This window comes from Notechis scutatus, chromosome 3 (assembly GCF_049901735.1).
Source record: "Notechis scutatus isolate UNSWTSFEM ecotype Mainland chromosome 3, rNotScu1.2, whole genome shotgun sequence".
NCBI lineage: Eukaryota > Metazoa > Chordata > Lepidosauria > Squamata > Elapidae > Notechis > Notechis scutatus.
Genome location: NC_142011.1, coordinates 142,287,816 through 142,308,124, shown reverse-complemented (window position 1 = coordinate 142,308,124; position 20,309 = coordinate 142,287,816). Strand labels below are relative to the sequence as shown.

Genomic DNA, 20,309 nt, shown 5'->3' with positions numbered 1-20,309 from the left:
AAAGTCTCTTGGATGCTAGAAAAAATAATGTCATATGCATCTAGGCCTAAATACTTTTTTTTTTTTTTTTGGGGGCAGGTATTTTTGTTGTGGATACCAAGAAACTTAAAACAGTTTGTGTGTCCTAGCCCCATTTGACCTTCTGTCCAATTGTCAGTGTCCTAGTGTTCAGCTCTCTAGTAATCCTATGCTGAGTTAATTTTTCTTCTGTTTGACTGGCATGTTAAATGTGCCCCAGAGATGGGAGCCCGGAAGTGTGAAGTGTGTTGAACAGCATCATCATCTGATTTGTCGATGTTAAACTCTGGTGCAATAAGCAGCACTGCGAATGTAGCAATTCCATTGCTCTATAAAATTTAACTTCTCTGCTTCCGTACCCTTGGTGCAGAAGAACGCTGTTTATGTTTGGCTGGGGATAATCAGATATATGCAGTGATAAAATACACATTTAAAAGAACTAGTCCCTCTTTTATGAATACTTGTTTTTTATATTAGTGAATGTCAGCGTTGGAGTCATTTTTTATTCTGTAACAGTATATTATATGGAGAACATTTCCACTGGAATTTTAAATCCTCCAGTGAACATTTTTGGCAAAATTAATATATTCTAGCTTTAAAATTAAGTACTCTGCTAAATAAACAGCTATTATTTATAATAAACCATTCTCATGAATTGAATCCACAAAGAATGATCTAGGCCAGAGATGGCAATCCTATGACATGTGTGCCAAAGGTGAAATGCCGCAACATTTTGTTGCTATACCAGCATTCACATCTCATTCAAGAACATGTCTCTTTGTCACATGATTTTCAGAGGCTTTGGAGACACTGAGAATGGCTTCCAGAGTATCTGAAAATTGCATGGTCCTTGGACCCTCCAGGTTGTGTGAGAAGGCCATGCTCCCATGTGGCCTCCGAGGACACTCAAAACCTTGCAGAATGAGTCTTCTTTTGTGTGGTTTTTGGAGGCTGCAGAGACTAAAGAAGAGCATTCTCCAAAGCCACTTCAAGGAGCAAAGGCCTTGTGGGACCAGATCGGCTTTGGGTAGGCCATAAGGGCCAGTCAACAGAAATAAAATACCACCTGAAGGTAAATGTCTATGGAGCTTCTCAGTCACCCTTGGTTGTCCCAAAAGTGCTTTTTAAAGAGGCAACTGGACTTTCTGTTTTTTTTCTTTGAAGACATTTTGCTTCTCATCTAAGAAGTTTCTTCAGCTCTTGAAAAAGCACTTTTGGGACACCTGAAGGTAAGTGACAAGCAGGAGATTCTGGGGATCACACACATGTTTGGATTCCGCTTTTTAAAATAAACAAATATGTAAAGAATTATTTCTCTTTTGTTTGGGTGTGTTTGTGCATGTGATAGAGAGACACACACACCAACAGAATCAAATTAGGCATTTTCTGAATGTTTAACGTACGGAGCCCAAAAGTTATCTCTGATCTAGAAAAAAGTAAGCATATTTAAATTCTAGTAGTTTCAACAGGGAAAAATAATGTAAACTTACTGCAGGAGAAAGAACTCTACAATGGAGCTCTTGTTCGATCCTATTTGCAACTTACAAGTTTTCTCTCTCTTCCCAAGATGAGGTTTGTTTCCTGTATTGAAGCAGGACCATAGGGGACTTTAGGTTCCAAATACTTTATGACAGGTTTGGAAAGTCAGATCAGGTGCGCATGGGCATATTGAGTAACATTCCATGGGAAGATCCCAATGAACAAGAAACTGGAAGCATTTATTATTCAGTAGCAAGGAAATAAAAAATTATGAATGTGATCCGTTACAAATTAATTACAAAAAACAATTAATTTAAAGTAAACCCAAGTTTTTGTGCTGTACCTATTAAATGTACAATTAAATATTAAATCATCTTCAGCTATTTTTACCAACTTTCATTTGGCGCCTAACCAAACTATTCTTAGATATATACTTGCTTCTAGTGCTCACTAAAACATGTATTAAAACAGTATTTAAATGACTTAACTTCCTTCACAACATAATAAAATGATTAGTTCTTAAGGCATTTAAGGCTAGCTGGATTGGCCCAAACTTTTTAAGGAACATTTTGGGATATAGAATAGAATGGAATAGAATTCTTTTTTGGCCAAATGTGATTGGACACACAAGGAATTTGTCTTCAATCGTTCGGCATAATTCGCTGCTTTTGAGGTCTTGGATATGTCGTTGCGACGGGAGGATGCTCTGGAAGGATGGGAAGAGCCAGCAGCAAAAACAGCACGGGCTGCAACATTGCAGAAGGTGGCCGACAACGCCTACCTCAACTTCAACCTTGGAGAGTTGGAAAGAGAGAGCCCAGATAAACGTGTCAAGGCCTATGTGGAGGAGCAGTACTCGCTACGAAATGAGCAGGTGGAACCGGCATGGTTAGTTATCAGTCTCCCAGAACCAAGGGATAGAAGGGGAGAATATCAACCAGAGGCTCTAGATGACAGTCCAAAAAGTGATGTAGTAAGACCTAAAACGCGAGATTCCATTCCCGAAAACAAAAAACCTACACCAAGGTCTCAAGACCTACAGGGCAAGCAACTTAGCCCACCAGTTACTACAAAGATTTCTCAACAGATAGGCATGCAAGCAGCCACAGTTGCCACACTCAATTCACAGGCAAAAGAGTTCCTGCCACACCCTCCAGGCAACTCTAACGCAGATGTATGGCAAGACGAATGTGGTACCCACACCTGGCAGCAAGAGAGACCACCTGCGTATGTGTTAACAGATCACAACCTCCTCATAAAGTACTGTGAGGAGAACCACGAACCGTCTACAATACAGCCCTCGAGCCAGAACGCCATGCCTACGAGGATGCTGACAGCAACAAGCACCCAATTGCTCTGCATTCAGACTCTGAGCTACCATAGCAGACAACTCATAACCTTCCCTTGGCCAAGGAGCCTCAGCATACTACAGAGAAACCACCAGAGCCAGTGGCGAGTTTCAATTGCACAGCAGTATGCAACAACACATTATTCCCTCGTTTGTGTCATCAGATCTGCTTAGCCAATGTCTACCCCGATGGACGCCCAGAAGAAGCAGTGAAGTTGTGTATAATAATGGATAATCAGAGCACTGGCTCACTGGTCATATCCGCATTCTTTGACCTCTTCGCTGTTCCAAAGGAAGAAGTGCAGTTCACGATATCAACGTACACTGTACCACAAAGCACGGTGGGGAGGAGAGCAACTGGACTCTGTATAGCGCCACTAGGTGGGAGTTCCCAGTTCCCACTGTTGCCTATGTTAGAATGGGATGGGATACCAGATGACCACAGCCAGATTGCAACACCAGAGGTAGCAAGCAACATACCTCACCTGAAGCACACAGCTCAGCACTTTCTTGCTCTAGATCCGGTAGCCAAGATTCTGCTCTTGTTGGGAGCAGGCATACCTGATGCTTTCGTTCACACTGAAGTAGTCAAAGGCCCCAAAGGCTCCCTATTTGCCTACAAGACAGTGCTAGGATGGGGAATCACAAGGATAGTCTGCATCGATTGGCTGCAGGTTCCATCCCAGGCAAATGTCTTCGCAACATCTATTCCAAAAGTTTGCCAACACCCCTTGGAACCGTTGGAAGCAAGAGTACCTGTCCACCCTACAAGGTCATCAGAAGTGACCAGCAGACTTTCACCAAGAAGCTCTACACCAGACTGGTCACCGACCAAGTGTTGCTGTGGAGAAAGGCTGAATTTGAAGATTGAACCTCAAGCTTTGCATGCTTTGCTTTGTTTGATGCTATATTACTGCTTACTGTTTATCTTACTTATATAGTTAATTGATAACTTAATATAGTTAGTAGTGGAATTTATAATTCCAGGTGGGGAGTGTGCTGTCCAGACAGTATATAGATAATGGGAATTGAGTTAGCTAAGTTAGAATTGGGAGCTGTCCCCTTAAGGGAATGCCTCATGGTAAATGTAGTTAATGCATCCTGGGAAATGTAGTTCATGTCATGTGGTCACAACTGTAATCCTGATTGGTCACTGAATTGACCCTTGGTTGGGTTGGGGGAGGTTCCTTCACTCTTGCCTGGACTCCAGCAGCATGCTGGTGCCTCACCCTCTTGCTTCTTCGTTATGGGATGAAAGATCACTATTCTTTTACACTATGAAGTCAGCTATGCAAAGAATTGGACATTAGATGGATCTCAACATAACCATGAGTTATATTTGAGGATGCCTGGTGACCCAATAAAGAAACTTTGTATCAAAGCCTTTGTAGAGTTGTCTGTCTGTCTTTATATTCAGCCAGCAGTTTAAAGACAGAACAGTACATAAAAGCTATAAATCATTAAAAATTACAGACCTATATCACGATTAAATTCAGATTATAAATTTTTTGCTTCAATTCTGGCAGAAAGACTGAAAAGATATTTAAACAATTTTATTCATCCTGATAAAAATGGATTTCTGCCAAAGAGACAGATTAAAGATAATATGAGAATAATTTTAGATACACTGGAATACTATGAGGCACATCCTGAAAAACAAATGGCTCTGATATTTATAGATGCACAAAAAGCCTTTGATAATGTGAATTGGCATTTTATGCTGTTACAATTGGACCAAATGGGCTTTGGTAAAAAATTTACTCAAGCCATCAAAATGATATATTATAAACAAACTGCAAAGGTTATGATAAATGGAGAGTTAACAGACTTTATAGATATAAGAAAAGGGACCAGACAAGGCTGTCCACTGTCACCTCTGTTGTTTGTGTTAACACTGGAAGTGCTGAATAGGAACATCAGAGAAGAAAAAGAAATAAAAGGAATGAAAATTAAAAAAGAAGAGTATAAATTACAAACTTTTGCAGATGACCTGGTATTTATATTAGAGGATCCATTGGAGTCTGCACCTAAACTGATAGAAAAGATAGAAGAGTATGGGAAAGTAGCAGGTTTGAAAATAAATAAAGATAAAACAAAGATTTTCGCAAAGAACATGTTAGTAAGACGAAACAAAGAATTGGAGGAAGTTCTGGGGATCCAGGTCACAAACAAGGTAAAGTATTTAGGGATACATATAACACCAAGATGTAGCACACTTAAGGAGGACAATTATCTCAAACTTAAACAACAGATTGCGACAGATTTGATAAAATGGGAAAATTTACAATTATCACTGATTGGGAGAATATCTACAATTAAGATGAATGTATTGCCCAGAATCTTATACTTATTCCAGACAATTCCAATCAGATTAGGGAAAGAATTTTTTGAAGATTTAAACAAAATAGTGCTAAAATACATTTGGCAGGGGAAGAAAGCGAGAATAAAACTTAAATTGTTACAAGATGCAAGAATAAGAGGAGGATTTGATTTGCCAAATTGGGAATTATACTACCAAGCGACAAGTCTGATGTGGGTAAAGGAGTGTTTAACATTAAGGAATACTAGACTTTTGAATTTAGAAGGACATGACTTGCTGTTAGGGTGGCATGCCTTCCTCTGGTATAAGGGAACTAAAACGCAGGGGTATTTTAGAAGACATTATATTCGAGAAGCATTGTTTCTAAACTGGGAGAAGATAAAAAAGCAATATTATTTAAAAATTCCACTATGGTTATCTACTATTGAAGCTTTTTCCTATCCAATAATATATAAAAAGGAATAAACAGTTAGATATGGTGAGATATTGAATGAAAAGGGTGAACTTAAATCTATGCAAGCGTTGGAAGAACAAGGTGTAAAAATGAATTGGATTTCATATTTGCAAATACAATCTAGATTTGATAAAGATGTTAAAACAGAAGGTATCTATGACAAGTTGACTGATTTAGATAAAATTTTGACAGGTACTGATGAAAAAGTAATCAAAAAACTTTATGGACATTTGCTAGAGTTTAAATTAGAGGAAGAACAAGTAAAAGAAACAATGATTGCGTGGGGGAAAAATTTCGGATATGGGATTGACTTAGATAAATGGCAAAAATTGTGGTCTCAAAATTATAAAATGACAATGTCAACTGCGTATAAAGAAAATTTGTAAAAGATGTTTTACAGGTGGCACTTACCCCCGACGAGAACTGCCAGGATGTTCAAGGATAAATCGGATAAATGTTGGAAATGTCATCAGATACCTGGTTCATATTACAGGCCAATCTCCTTATTTACAGGCCAATCTCCTTATTTACAGGCCAATCTCCTTATTTACAGGCCAATCTCCTTATTACAGGCCAATCTCCTTATGCTGCGTCACCTGTAAAGTCATGGAATCAATTATTAACCAATCCATTATCCTCCACTTAGAGACAAACAACCTACTCTCCAATAAACAATTTGGTTTCAGAAAAAAAACTATCCTGTAATCTGCAACTCTTACACTGCAAAAACATATGGACGACACAACTCGACCAGGGCAAAGCAATAGACGCAATCTACATAGACTTCTGTAAAGCCTTTGATTCAGTGGTACACGACAAACTACTCCTAAAAATAAAATCCTATGGTATCTCTGGACAACTGAATAACTGGATAGAAGCATTCCTGTCAAACAGACAACAAATGGTCAAAATCGGAAGCGTCCTATCAAATCCAGTACCTGTCAATAGTGGTGTCCCCCAGGGCAGTGTTCTAGGACCAACTCTCTTCATACTCTACATAAATGACCTCTGCGATCATATTAAGAGCAATTGCGTTCTTTTCGCTGATGATGTAAAGCTGTTCAATACCACAGACAATACTGCTACCCTTCAAAAAGATCTCGACTATGTATCTGAATGGTCAAACAAATGGCAACTTCAAATCTCAACAAATAAATGCTCTGTCTTACATATTGGCAAAAAAAAATCAGAAAATAAAATACAAGCTGAATAGTCAAGAACTTGTTGATGACCCAAGCTCTGTAAAGGACCTTGGAATACTCATCTCTAATGATCTAAGTGCTAGAGCCCACTGCAACTACATAGCCAAAAAGGCATTAAGAGTTGTTAACCTAATCCTATGTAGCTTTTTCTCTGGTAATATCACACTACTAACCAGAGCATACAAAACATTTGCTAGACCAATACTCGAATACAGTTCATCAGTCTGGAACCCTCATTACGTATCTGATATTAGCACAATTGAGAAAGTCCAGAAATATTTCACAAGGAGAGTTCTCCACTCTGCTACTCGTTGTAGAATACCTTATGCCACCAGACTTGAAATTCTAGAACTAGAAAACCTTGAATTACGCCGTCTTCGGTCTGACTTAAGCATGGTATATAAAATCATACATTGCAATGTCCTACCTGTCAGTGAATACTTCAGCTTCAACCATAACAATACAAGAGCACACAGTAGATACAAACTCAAGGTAAACCACACCAAACTTGATTGCAAGAAATACGACTTCAGCAACAGAGTGGTCAATGTCTGGAATACTCTTTTTGACTCTGTAGTTTCTTCCCCAAACCCCAAAAACTTTAACCTTAGACTGTCTACTATTGACCTCACCCCCTTCCTAAGAGGTCTGTAGGGGGCGTGCATAAGCGCACCAACGTGCCTACCGTCCCTGTCCTTATTGTTTCTCTTATTCTTTTATTTTTCTTATATGTACCCATTTCATGTATTCACAACTATGTATACGCTTATACTTATTATCTTGTAAACAATTGGCAAATCAAATAAATAAATAAATAAATAAATAAATATTACCACATGTGGTGGACATGCTCGGATGCAAAAAGATATTGGACTATAATCCACACATGGTTGGAAAAAATGACAAAACAACACATAGACTTTAAACCTGAGATATTTTTAGTGGGAATTATACCGGAAATATATTGTAAAAAATTGAAATATTTGATTGTAAATGTTTTAACAGCGGCTAAAATTGCATTTGCTAAGAACTGGAAAAATGAAAAAATACCTATGCAGGAGAAAATTATTAAGAAAGTCATGGACTGTGCTGAAATGAGTAAATTGACATTTGAAATTAGAGAACAAGAGGATAAACAATTTTATATGATATGGGATTTATTTTATCAATGGTTAGATAAAAAGACATGGTAAAGAAATCGACTACTAAGCCTTACAATAAAAGTTAATTGATATAGAATACAATTTAAAATATATAACCATTGGATGAATGTATAAGATTAAATCATAGAATAGAATATCTCGTATAAAATGATGGAAAAATAGTCAAATGAATGTTTAATAATTGATATTATATAAGCACAAGCTAGATTGATAAGGTGAGAATTTATATAACTTGTGAGTAATGGTAAAAAAAGGATAGCACAAAAGATTGTAACCAACTGACACACTGTATGTATATAATTGAAAGATGTTTTTATGTTTTTATGTTTTGTTCGTATGTTTGTTGTAAAAAATAAAAACTTTGTTTAAAAAAAAGCTATAAATCATGATCATAGTCATCATAAAAATACATTCATCATAAATCCTAGGATACAACAATTAGTGATAATCATAGGATACTAACTAAGCAATCAACATAATATCAGTTAATGATATCAGATTATATTATGATATTATTATCTATAATAATATATATTATAGTATATAACAATAATACAATGCCAATTATTATATTATTAATATGTGGCATGAGTTTTATATAGCATTCCTTTATTCATTGTTACTTAATGTTCTTTTATATTTATTATTAAAAAAGAAATCACGCAACAACTCAGGAAATGGCATTTATTTTGTTCTCTCATTAGGCTTACTAATACACACACACACATACACATTCCATATATATTGGAAGCCTATATATATAATCTTATAAAAATAATTATCTCACTGTCTTTTCTTATCATACAGAAGAAGACAAGTGTGCAAACCAATTCTTTTATGTCAGGTCACCTTTAAGGGAAATCAAATTTTTAAGAAAGTGACTAACATAAGCTTTTAGCTAAACCTAGAGGCAAATCAGTAACTTGATACTAAATGTCATTCTGTTGCGTGTTCAGGAGAGTGAAGTGAATAATAGGAGAGAATTAATCCACCCATCCTCAGTCAGGCATCCATCTGGAATGCAATCTTCCAAATTGCTATACATTAAGATTTTGCTAAGGAAGACTACATCAACCAGTCAGGAATTTGAAGGGCATTTTAAGCTACATGCACAACACTTTATTTTAAATGCAACTTATTGGAGCTACAATACAGGAAAGTCTTTGACAATCAGAAATAACAAAAATAATGTGGATGATCTTTATAATGTTATTATTTTTTTAAAAAAGATAACTAATACAGTCTAATAAAAAGTGGATATTAAAAAAAGAAAAATCAAATAGAAAGCTAAAAGTGCAAGAAATGAAAAAGGGGAAAGAAAGAAAGAAAAAAGATAAAAAGAAAGGTCTCCGAAATTTCTTTATAGTAATTATAAACATAATTATAAATGTACTTTTTTTTTCTAAAGCTAAATTTGCCTTCCCCCCATAATAATGTTATTATGTTTGTTTGTCAAAGAATAAATTATTTTTTTTCTGTTTTCCACAAGGAATTTCCATAATGTGGATGATCATATAAGTATGTTGAAGAGCACATTATGGTCTTACAGAATATACAGTAAACTGTGATGGAATGTTTGTCCACGGCTTGTTAAACCCCAGTATTGCCATTTCTAAGATCAGACATGGAAGATATTGAAATTTTTCTTTTCCCTCTAAAATCGAAGTTTTATAGCAATAGGGAAGCTTTTATTCAGAGCAATTTGCCTGTATTATTTAACTTCCAAAGAAATCTCCCCCAAAACTATTGAGTGTCCCCAGGATTCTGCGAGATACAATTTTAAATTGAAGTTATTAAATGTGACAATTAGAGGGAGGGACTAATTAATGGAATAAAAAGCATACATTCCATTTTAGTGTTTAATGATTAGTATTGTAGCTTTGAATCTCTTCATATCCTCTTTTAAAGGAAGCACAGACAATACTGAAAATAGAAACAGTTTATTGCTTTGCCTCTCTTATGGATCAAACCCAGTAATATTGCAGACTTCAACTTATCCCATAAAGATTCCATAATATCAAATAAAATCAATAATCTTTCTTTTATTAACTATATATCATTTCCCACCATTTTATTTCACCATACCTTCCTGCCACTTTCATTTTTATTTCCTCTAAAGACGTGCATTTCATATGGTTTAGAAAGGATGTGTTATGAATTCTTTGTGTACAAAACATCCACCCAACTGACTTGGTTATTTCAGTTTATGGCAGTATCTTCTTATCCATAGCTATCTTGCAGGAGATACCTGCTCTGTACCTGCTCATATTGGAGTAGGCTAGTTTATGCATGCTAATGCATATTAAATCCTCTGGGATTTCTGATATGGTAAGTTTTCTCTTGAGTCTGTGTAATTGATCAGTAGATGGCATCTCATTCTTTTCAGCCATTTCTTATTATTTATGATATTGTAAACTTTCAAGAGAGTGAATGGTAATGGACCTGTTCGGATTGGTCAATTCAACTAAATATTATTTAATTTAAATTTTACAACAGAACCCAACTCTAAATGGTTAACTTTAGCTATGTGCTAAAATGCTTTGGTTAAGCAAGTAGTATGCTTTGCACTGAGAAGAGGTTTCTGCAAAGAAAGCTGCCTGAATTTTAGAACGGATTTCATAAAATTATGCAACTGGAGCTCTATATGGATGAGGATACTAAAACCAAATGAAAGAGTTTTGAAGATCCAGTGCATTAAGTTATTATGATTACTTTTGTTCAGGATAAACATCGGGATTGGTTTGTTGAGAGTGATGACAAAATTATGCCTTCCTTTGACTTCTGACACAAAGCTCATTTTGTCTAGCTGAGTGACAAATGCTTAAGCAAAGAAAGCAGAGAGCCAGTGCATTAAGCAACTAGCTCAGGCAAGACTTTACGGTAAGTGAACACTGGGGAACGGATAAAGTTATTCAAGGCAAGTGTTAATCAGAAAGATAGGAAATGATGCTTTCATAAAAAAAAGAATTATGAAAATTGGCCCTAATACAGTCAATCTCTGTAAAGCCGCAAAAGATTCCATGTCTCCATGTAACAGAAAAAGAAATACATTTCAATTATCACTGATTAATATCAGGGTGAGAAATTCTTCCATTATTTTCTATCATTTTTCTTACAATCAGATGTAAAAAAACAAATTGCTTTACAAATTTTTTTTTTTTAAAAAAAAACATGGATTGTGAATGTGGCCAAAAGTTAAGTCGGAAAGTTTTGTCTTTCATTAAACAAGTATCTCTCCTTGGTTTCCTGTGTTTCAATTAAATTCCAAAGAAACATTACGAGGGAACACTTTCCTGTGGGAAGGCTCCCCTCCACCCCCCCACCCCCCCAGTAATGGTAATGAGCAGTCCTGTCTTTAAGAAATTATTGAAGAATTCCTGCTAACGGGGGAAATTTGACCAAATTGCACAACTAATTTTTCTGCTGACAAATTTGATAAGAGGATTTCAAAAGATCACTTGTGATTCTCCTTATTTGTAGCAATAGACTGTAACATCCAAATAGAAGTACAAATATCTCTAATTTTATCTGCTGACAGGAATAATTGTACATTAGGATCAACTTTCTGTTCCTTACCTGCATTGTTATCGTTCATCACCTGTTGTCCTTTTCTGAGTTATAAATGGCTGAGATATTCTGTGAATGTCATCTCTAGAGCAGTTTACTTAACTCCTAACTGAATGATCTTTTGGCAACAAATAAAAACTTCTAATGTATTAAGAGATGGCTTTAGCATATTGTTTTTCATGTTTTTGCTTGGTATGAAGCAGGATTTTATTGCTCTTCTGCATTTGTTTACAAATGTCATTGCATTGTTTATTCTTTGGCTTGGTTTTCATTTGAGATACCATGTTGAACATAACAATACTTATAGTTATATTTGACAATTCACAAAGAATGAAAACTCAGCACAATATTCCTCATATTAGAATATTCAATAACGTACATTCAGAAAGCATAGGAATAGCCTATGATTACATTAGTTAAGCTTTACAAAGCTTGCTTTATATCAGAGCATCGTGTTGGTTTATTCAAGTTTTTTTTTAAAAAAGGAAAACAAAATGGACATAATCTAATTGATAATAGACATAATCTAATGTCATTCAAACCAATATATAAATAAAGATATTGGCTGAAAGAGCTGAAAAAATCCAGAAAAGCAGAAAAACTATTTCCAAATAGTTATATTTAAATTATTACTTTAGAGTATCTTTGCCTGAGTGATTCTGTTGTACACTATTATTTTTTCCAGAAATGTAATTCAATCCTTCCTGAGCAGAAAAGTGCATTGTATTTGCAACACAAAGCTGCATACAAATCACTAAATGGTTATTCAGCAGGAAAAAAAGGGTAAAAAATGGCTAAAGTAGATTTCCAACATGGTGCAGGGAAAACAAAACTTACATTAAAAAGGACTACCTGTGGAGTGAACATATGCCTGCAGCAGCAGTTAGTGATAATGTTGATTTAAATCACAACCTAAACCACTCTCCAGATTCTGCTTTGAATTGTTCACTTGAAGAGAAACATGGGATTCTATTTTATATTAAGTTATTGGCCTTCTCCAATCTGGTACATGGTAGAATCCCACAAACAAGTGGGAATTCTGGGAGTTGAAGTATACATACTTTAAAGTTGCCTAAAGTTGAGGAATACTCTAAATGTATTGGATTGAATGCTCTAAATGTATTGGATTGAAATATTTAGAACAGGGCTGTCAAACTCCCAGCCCATTGGCTGGATGCATCATGCACTGGCCACACCCACACCCAGTTTAGCGAAGGGGACAAAAAAAATCCTGCTATGTCACATGATACCGACGTGATGATGTGAGTTTGACATCTCTGTCTAGAACATTGGCCGTTCTGACTTAACATTCTTGAAATTGTTAACCAGCACTTCTGGATATCATCACAATGAAGAAGACTAGTCTACCCAAAACTAATTAATGACTCTTTATAAAGAACCAGGTTTCTTATACAAGTATACCACTGTTAGGAATTAATGTTCCTTGTAGTATCATTTATGGACAATACGCATATGTATTTGATGAAGAATTCTTGTTCAGGAGGAATGCCTTATCTTCTCAGATGTATTCTTAATCTGGAGATAGCGAATGCAGCAATTCATATCTGACCACAGAAGTATTTGGCTAATTTCAGTTTTTCTTCGGCTGATGGTAATTTTAAAATGTTTTTAATGTGGCTAGTTTCTGTCCAATTGTTGCTGCAAAAGATATTTCAGGCATATCTATTTCAAATATGGTTCTCAGTTAATTAAGCATAATATAAAATGGGTTGGGGGAATGGGAGCTAACAGTTAACTGCATATGAAATAGCAGATGCCTGTAATTGTTAGCACTAGTACCATGCAAAAGCTGCCAGAAGAGTATGTAGAGTCTGCTATAAGGATCCCCTACGTTTTTGCTGTTGAGGGAAGTATAACATTTCCCAGTGCAGGCTGAAGGATTCCAGCTATTTTTCTTTCCTGGTTGTTCAATGTATAGAAGCTAAATGCAAACTCTTTGCAATGAGTGCATTGATATATGCAGTCAATGTCAAATAGGAAATACAGTAAAATAACTAGGAGTAATGAGAATGTATAAACAAATGGTTTATGTTGTTTCATACTGACACATATATGACACTAATCCAAGAGCCAATGCCAGAGGCAACTGGAGTATATGTTATGAACTACTTGAGGTATTCCTTCTGGGACTGCTCATATGGCATGATTTCTGTCTCACTGCTTTCAGACTGACTTCACTGATCTATTATGAACTATAGCTATGTTGGAAGAAAGTAGATAATGCAAGGGAACTAGTACCAAAGGTTTAGGATTAAATGTCTTCTACCAGGCTATTTAATAAAAAGAAGTAGGTTTTAAAAATTCACATGAGAATAAACTAATTTGATGATGTAAGTAATCAAATGCTAATTTTAAATACTATTTGCAGCAAATGCATAGTCTATTGAGAAGCAGTGTTTTGGTATGTTTGATCTAAACATTAGTTTGGGAGCATATATTGTACAATTTGTGAATTTAAATGGAAGTTCCAATAGGGCATCGAATTTGAACTTTAATCACATTATTAAATTACATTGGATTCTGAGCTTATTTGGACAGAATGTTTTATCGACCTTACAAAAATTATAAAAATAAAGCTAATGTTAATTGAATAATGCCAATATACAGTATATTATACTGTATATTATACTGTATATTCAAGCCAATCTATATCAGATGAAAACTGATATATTTTCTCCATTGATATTAATAACTCTAGATTGTGCCCATAATAGACTGAAAGATAAGTAGAGAGATAGATATAAGATATATAAGCAGGCACATAGATTCATACATGCAGAATTAGGTTTCATCTTCCAATAATGCAGCAGAATTACTGGTAGCCTAAGGCAAGCCACCACTTCTCATTGTTAACTCCTCATTTTTAAAATTAACTAAGAATGTTTTGAATAGAAAAAAAATCAAACCTGTATGCCATAGAAATAACGAACAAAAATATGGTGCACATTTGTAGTTAATAGAAAATACATAAATTCTTAGTTTTATTTGCAATGTCATCATTGTGTTTCAACACTGCATGACATCTATTTACATTTGAATTTTTTAAAGTATTGAAATATTGTGCAGTAAAAGCAGTATGAATACAGAGAGTATCTGCGTGTACAAGTGTGATTCTTGTAACTGATATTTTTGGCTTTTTCTGTAGTATATCTCTTTTATACAGCTTTTAGTTTAAGCTCTTAATTTGAATGTTCCTTTCTAATGGATTGGTAGTGATCAAGAAACTATAAACTGAGAGGTCTCAGATTTCCAGGGCCAAAGACAAACCACTTATCTTTACTTTACTATCTCTTAATAGTAGCTATTTATTTATTTATTAGTATGCATGCATGTGTGGATGTTATATATATATATATAAAAAACAGAAACGGCTGTGAAAGTCTGACTCACAGACGAACACAATACAGAAACCTGATGATACCAAGCCGCACTAAAAGCCTCCAATACAGGAAATACAATGTTGCCAGCCAATCAAGACAAAAAAAGCTACAAAACAGACAGAAGATATTAGAAACACCAATCAAGCAGAACACAGCAAACTCCAAGACCAATAAACACAGACCAAGACTCCCAACCAATCAGGATGAAGGAAAAACAAAACAAAAAACCATTCTGGCACAGCAGTAGGCTAGCACCAAATTTAAAACAGAAATGGCTGTGAAAGTCTGACTCACAGACAAACACTATACAGAAGCCTGATGATGGCAGATGAGATTCTGCTGAAACGTTGCTACAACTTTAAAAGCACAACTATAATGACCTGAAAAAAAACTCAGAATATGCTGTTGATGTTAGATATACTGTGCAAAATAATCAGTTGAATACTATAGGAATGAGGAATGCTGTATGGAAATACGCGATGCTTCAGCTAATTTGGGGTTAGGATATAGAAGGATTTGTATATCCCAGTAGGGATCTGGTATTGGGCTTGGAAAGCAGTTAGCAGTCAAAGTAGTTGTTTTAAACAACAACAACAACAACAACAACAACAACAACACCACAGGGGTTTCATGATACTCTTAGAGTTGCCACTTGACACCCTGTCATTACATCTTTGGCATGCTGCAATTTCCAGACCATCTTCAAGTACTGCCCCATGAAGATTGTAGTGCAGTAAGTCTGGGTAAATCTACAACTGGTTAATCAATTGAAATTAACGCAAGACACCTCCCTCCTCCACTTGCTATCATTGTTATGCAGTTGGATGACCCAGTGCGGCATCCAGTCCCTTGAATAAACAGCATCTCTGTCTGAATTGAGCTTCAGTTTGTTCTCCACATCTAATCTCTGCCTATGGAGATTCGTGAAATATCCACCCCTAAGCTCTCAGGAAAGGAGAAGGTATAGACATACACAATGCAGATGAGCTCCAAACCTGCAAATGAGTTCTGTTAGTGACTTCAGACACATATTAAATAATCTGGGAGACAAGGCAGAATCTTTCAGGATAATTTGCAGGGGGATAAGTGAATGTCTCCCAGGATTATCTTCTGATAATGCCCAAAGAGATAGGATACTCTCTCTCAGCACATTCCGGCCTGCTGAAAGCTGTGACTTGCTTATCCAGATGTTATGAGGATTCGGTGTTGTATAAGTGAAAGGCAATTTGCCCAATGATCCCTCTGTTTTCTTTTGTTTCCTTCTGCACCTCCTGTATCCTGAAACAGCCTTTTTCCTCGGGTTTGAGAGATTTAGCAGAAATTCTGGGCCATAAATTGCTTTTTTATTAGCTGTTTTCGCTTTTCAGAAAAAGAAACAATAAATTAATTTCTTCTGTTACACTTTGATTAAACATTGCATTCAGAAGAAGCATCATGGCAACAATCCTTTCTCCTCAGTCAAAATACTCTAGTTGAAGATGCAGGTAATCCTAAATTTACAACTACAATTGAGCCACAAATTTCTGTTGCCAAGTGAGACATTTGTTAAGTGAGTTTTGCTTCATTTTATGACCTTTCTTGCCACAGCTGTGAATCACTGCAGTTGTTAAGTTAGTAAGTTAGTAACAGTTGTTAAGGAATCTGGCTTTCCCACTGACTTTTCCTGTCAGAAGGTCGCAAAAGGAGATCACATGACCCCAGGACACAGTCATAAATATGGATCAGTTGCCAAGCATCTAAATTTTGATCACGTGACCTTTGGGATGTTGCAAGGGTTGTAAGTTTGAAACCCATCCATAAATCACTTTTTCAGTGCTATTGTAACTTCAAACAGTCACTAAATGAACTGTTGTAAGTTGAGAATTACTTGCATTTGCCCTCAAAAATACCTATAGCTATAGGGTAGCTATAATTGTATTACAAATGGAAACAATAGCATTAACTTTAATGGAATTAAAGCTATCTTATGAGTGACTTCCAAAGCTTAAGTCGGCTTTAGCCTTTACACACTAAGGGACAGAATTTGAGAGTTATTGTTAGGACCAGTATTTGTTGATGGGTGTGAGCATTAACCTGCCAATACCATGTGTGTTAAATGATAACAACTGTCTACTGAAAATCTGCATTGATAAGTCAGAATGTAAATCAGAACGAGGTAAAATTTGTGCAAGACAAGCATCCATTTATCCACATGTTTTTTGCCATGTCATATACGCAGAAACATTTTGTTATTTCTGTTGGTTGAGCCCTAAATTGAAAGCAAGGCATGGAATAGCAAGTGAGTGATTTTTTTTTTTTTGTGGGGGGGGGAGGATATTTAAAATATCTGTTCTCTTTTTAAATGCTATTTATAAGAGTAATAGAGAGGGAAACTGTCAGGCAGGAAGTTTCCCCTTTTCTGTTACTGGGAAAGGGAGTTAACGAGAGTTGTAGACAATATAGTAGGAATGGGGGAAGGGTCATAGAATTTAGACAAAAGTGCCTTCAAGAATTTAGAGTTTTCCCAGGGATCTATGGTAAAACCTCAATTGGCCTGTCTACTATTTCTAGTTTTGATTAAATTTATAAACTCAGCACCACATATTTTTGTAGCCCAGGGGCGGAATGAGATGGACTGCACTGAAACTGTGAAGCTTGTGAATTTAGGGCAAGGGACAGAGAGAAATAAGTAGTGTAATTGTATTTGTCGAGTGATTCTAGGACCTCCTCTGTTCTGAATTACACATGGTTCAACTCTTTTCCCTAACCAAGTTAGGCAGGGCTTGGTAGATCTCCTAAAGCTGCGCTGAAAGATTCCATCAACAACATGCTGGAACATTATCTGTTATGTGAGATGTGTGCTAACAACCATATTAAACTACATTAATTACTACCAAGCCCAGATCTGTGGCAGTCGCAACTACATTTAACCCACTGTTCTGTGTGTCACTTACTGTTTGGAAAAGTTGAACCAAAGGACAGCTTGTTGAATTGAAATTTAATGGCAGTATTTTGTCACGAATTACCCAATTTTAATGCTTATACTATTTTTCTTTCTTATGTTATCAGTGTCATGGTAGCAGTTTGATACTAACTTGAAGCAAAAGCTTAAATTTAATGATAAAACACCACAATAGAATCCATTGCATATTTGTTATTTATTTGTTTTGAATGTTCATTTTTTAATGTTGCTTCTTCAGAAGTTTTTTTCAGTAATTTCTTAAAACATAGCAAACAAGAACATCATGTTACTATTTAGAAACTTCTTTGAATAAATTGGAATACATATTATGCCAAGAAAAAAAAGGAAATGCTTGTATTATATTGAATTATGTATACCTACATTTATACAAACCAACACACAGACATACTCTAAAAGAAATTTTGATATATATGTTATACATATAGGTAGTCTTTGACTTATAACTTCATTTAGTGACTGTTCAAAGTTATAAAAGTACTGAAAAAAGTGACTTGTGCTCATTTTTTCACATAGTCATGGGATCAAAATTCAGATCTTGGCAACTGGTTCACATTTATGATGATTGCTGTGTCCTGTGATGACCTGTTATGACTTTCTGATAAGCAAAGTCAATGAGGAAAGCAGATTCATTTAATAACTGTGTCAAGAAAGGTTGTAATGTGGGGCAAAACTCACTTAACAACAGAAATTTTGGGCTCAGTTGTGTTCACAAATCAAGGACTACTTGTATTAGGAAGTAATTCAGACAGGTAACATTATAATGTAAAGTTATTATAATGATATTTGATATGTCACCTGATGAACTCTGTTCATTGTATATTCTGCATATTACATTTTTTGATTTTTTGGGTGCACCTTTGAGTCCATACCTTTGATTCCTGGTGACTGCTAGAATAGAACCTGCACACATGGAAACCTCAATTATTATTGAGAATTGTTGCTTTAGTTCTTTTATTATATATTAACTGTCCTCCACTTCTTTGTCTGATCCACATGTCACTAGTTGCTGCTGAAGATTAGTAACATTTCCAAATCTGAAAATATTCTTTAAGGTGGATAAATGCAAATAAACTGTTGCATTTTATTTATTGTTTTTTTACTCGTGGGAACAATCAAGGGTGATCAGAGATTCCAGGTTCACGTGCAAAAAGGAAAACTTTAGCAAAGATGGACCAGCAGATTATAAAAATTATACATTGCACTAATTTAAAAATAATTAATTTGTACTAGCTCAAAGAATATGTATGATAGGATGAGGTTCCATCCATATTTCTCTAGGAAGCATGATTTCTGTTTTATATTTAAATATTTGTTTATTGATATGAATTAAGAAGCATCATAACTGTTCCTGTGTGTCATTATTTTAACCCAGAGAATATTTTAGAGATTATTACTTTCTTAGAATCAATGTCTGGACAATCTGCATCTAGTTATCCCATCTCTTTTAGCTATGTAAGATTCCAGGGCTACATAAGATTTTAGGAGTTCATGGTGGATGAATCAACAGAATTTGTTTGGTCAGGTTTGAAGCCGTTGTTCATTTCAAGCGCACCTGAAGTGGTTCGTTTTAAACGCACCAAAGAGACAGTATATGCCAGTCTGGGTCTAAATCTAAAGTATGCGTTTCCTAACCGGAACTAAAGTTCTGTCACTGCGGAGGCTGTTTTCATTTTTGCTTTCAGCCTTGCATGGGGACTGCTGTCTGGAAGTGGTAACTTTGATTCAGGTTTTAAGCCATCCGATGGTCTCTGTGGTGAGCTTTGCTGAGACGATAAGGGTAGGAAAGACAGCTTAGAGCACAACTTGTTTACAGCCAGACAGGAAAAAACAGGGAGACACAAATGTGGGCTGACGGTTTCATGAAGCACAACGAGTTGACTGCAGATTCAATCTGACTGCCCTCGACTGAGCGATGATCCGTACAGTATGCAAAATTCACTTCCTTGCTGGTTTGTGCCCACCAGCCTTGTAGCAGCTTTTGCAGAACCCCTGGGCCATGGCTTTGAGTGGAACCAGAACTGAACACAGCTTTCTTGTACCCAATTTCTTCTGACAACAATCACATTATTTTAAAAACTTCATTGGTTTTAGTTGTCACTGGTTATATATAAAGGGGTTCTTTTTGGGGAGGGGGGGGAGAGGGTGGAATAAGTACAGGTATTGCTAATTCTAGGAGCTTACACATAGACATTACTGAGAGTCTCAGAATCTATTTTATTTTATTATGTGTTTCCATTGACAGAAGATCACTGGATTTACAAAAACAGGTATTCCGTTTGGTTTCTTTGATACTTTATACTGTACAGATCGACTCATCCTTCAAAATAATGTGTTGGATTTTTTTTTTTTTTAAAAAGTCATCATCTTGGAGCACTTGGTGCAATGAATGGAAAAT

At 35.7% G+C, this 20,309-nt stretch overlaps 1 protein-coding gene across 1 annotated transcript in view; it reads left to right on the top strand.

The window, feature by feature from the left end:
• Positions 1-2,179: 2,179 nt before the first annotated feature.
• The window catches only part of LOC113418034 (uncharacterized), a 195,351-nt gene continuing 177,221 nt past the window's right edge, over positions 2,180-20,309 (top strand). Inside the window, exon 1 of the mRNA XM_087960075.1 lies at positions 2,180-2,724. Within this exon, the coding sequence (XP_087816201.1) occupies positions 2,180-2,724 (545 nt within the window). The remainder of the gene's footprint in view (positions 2,725-20,309) is intronic.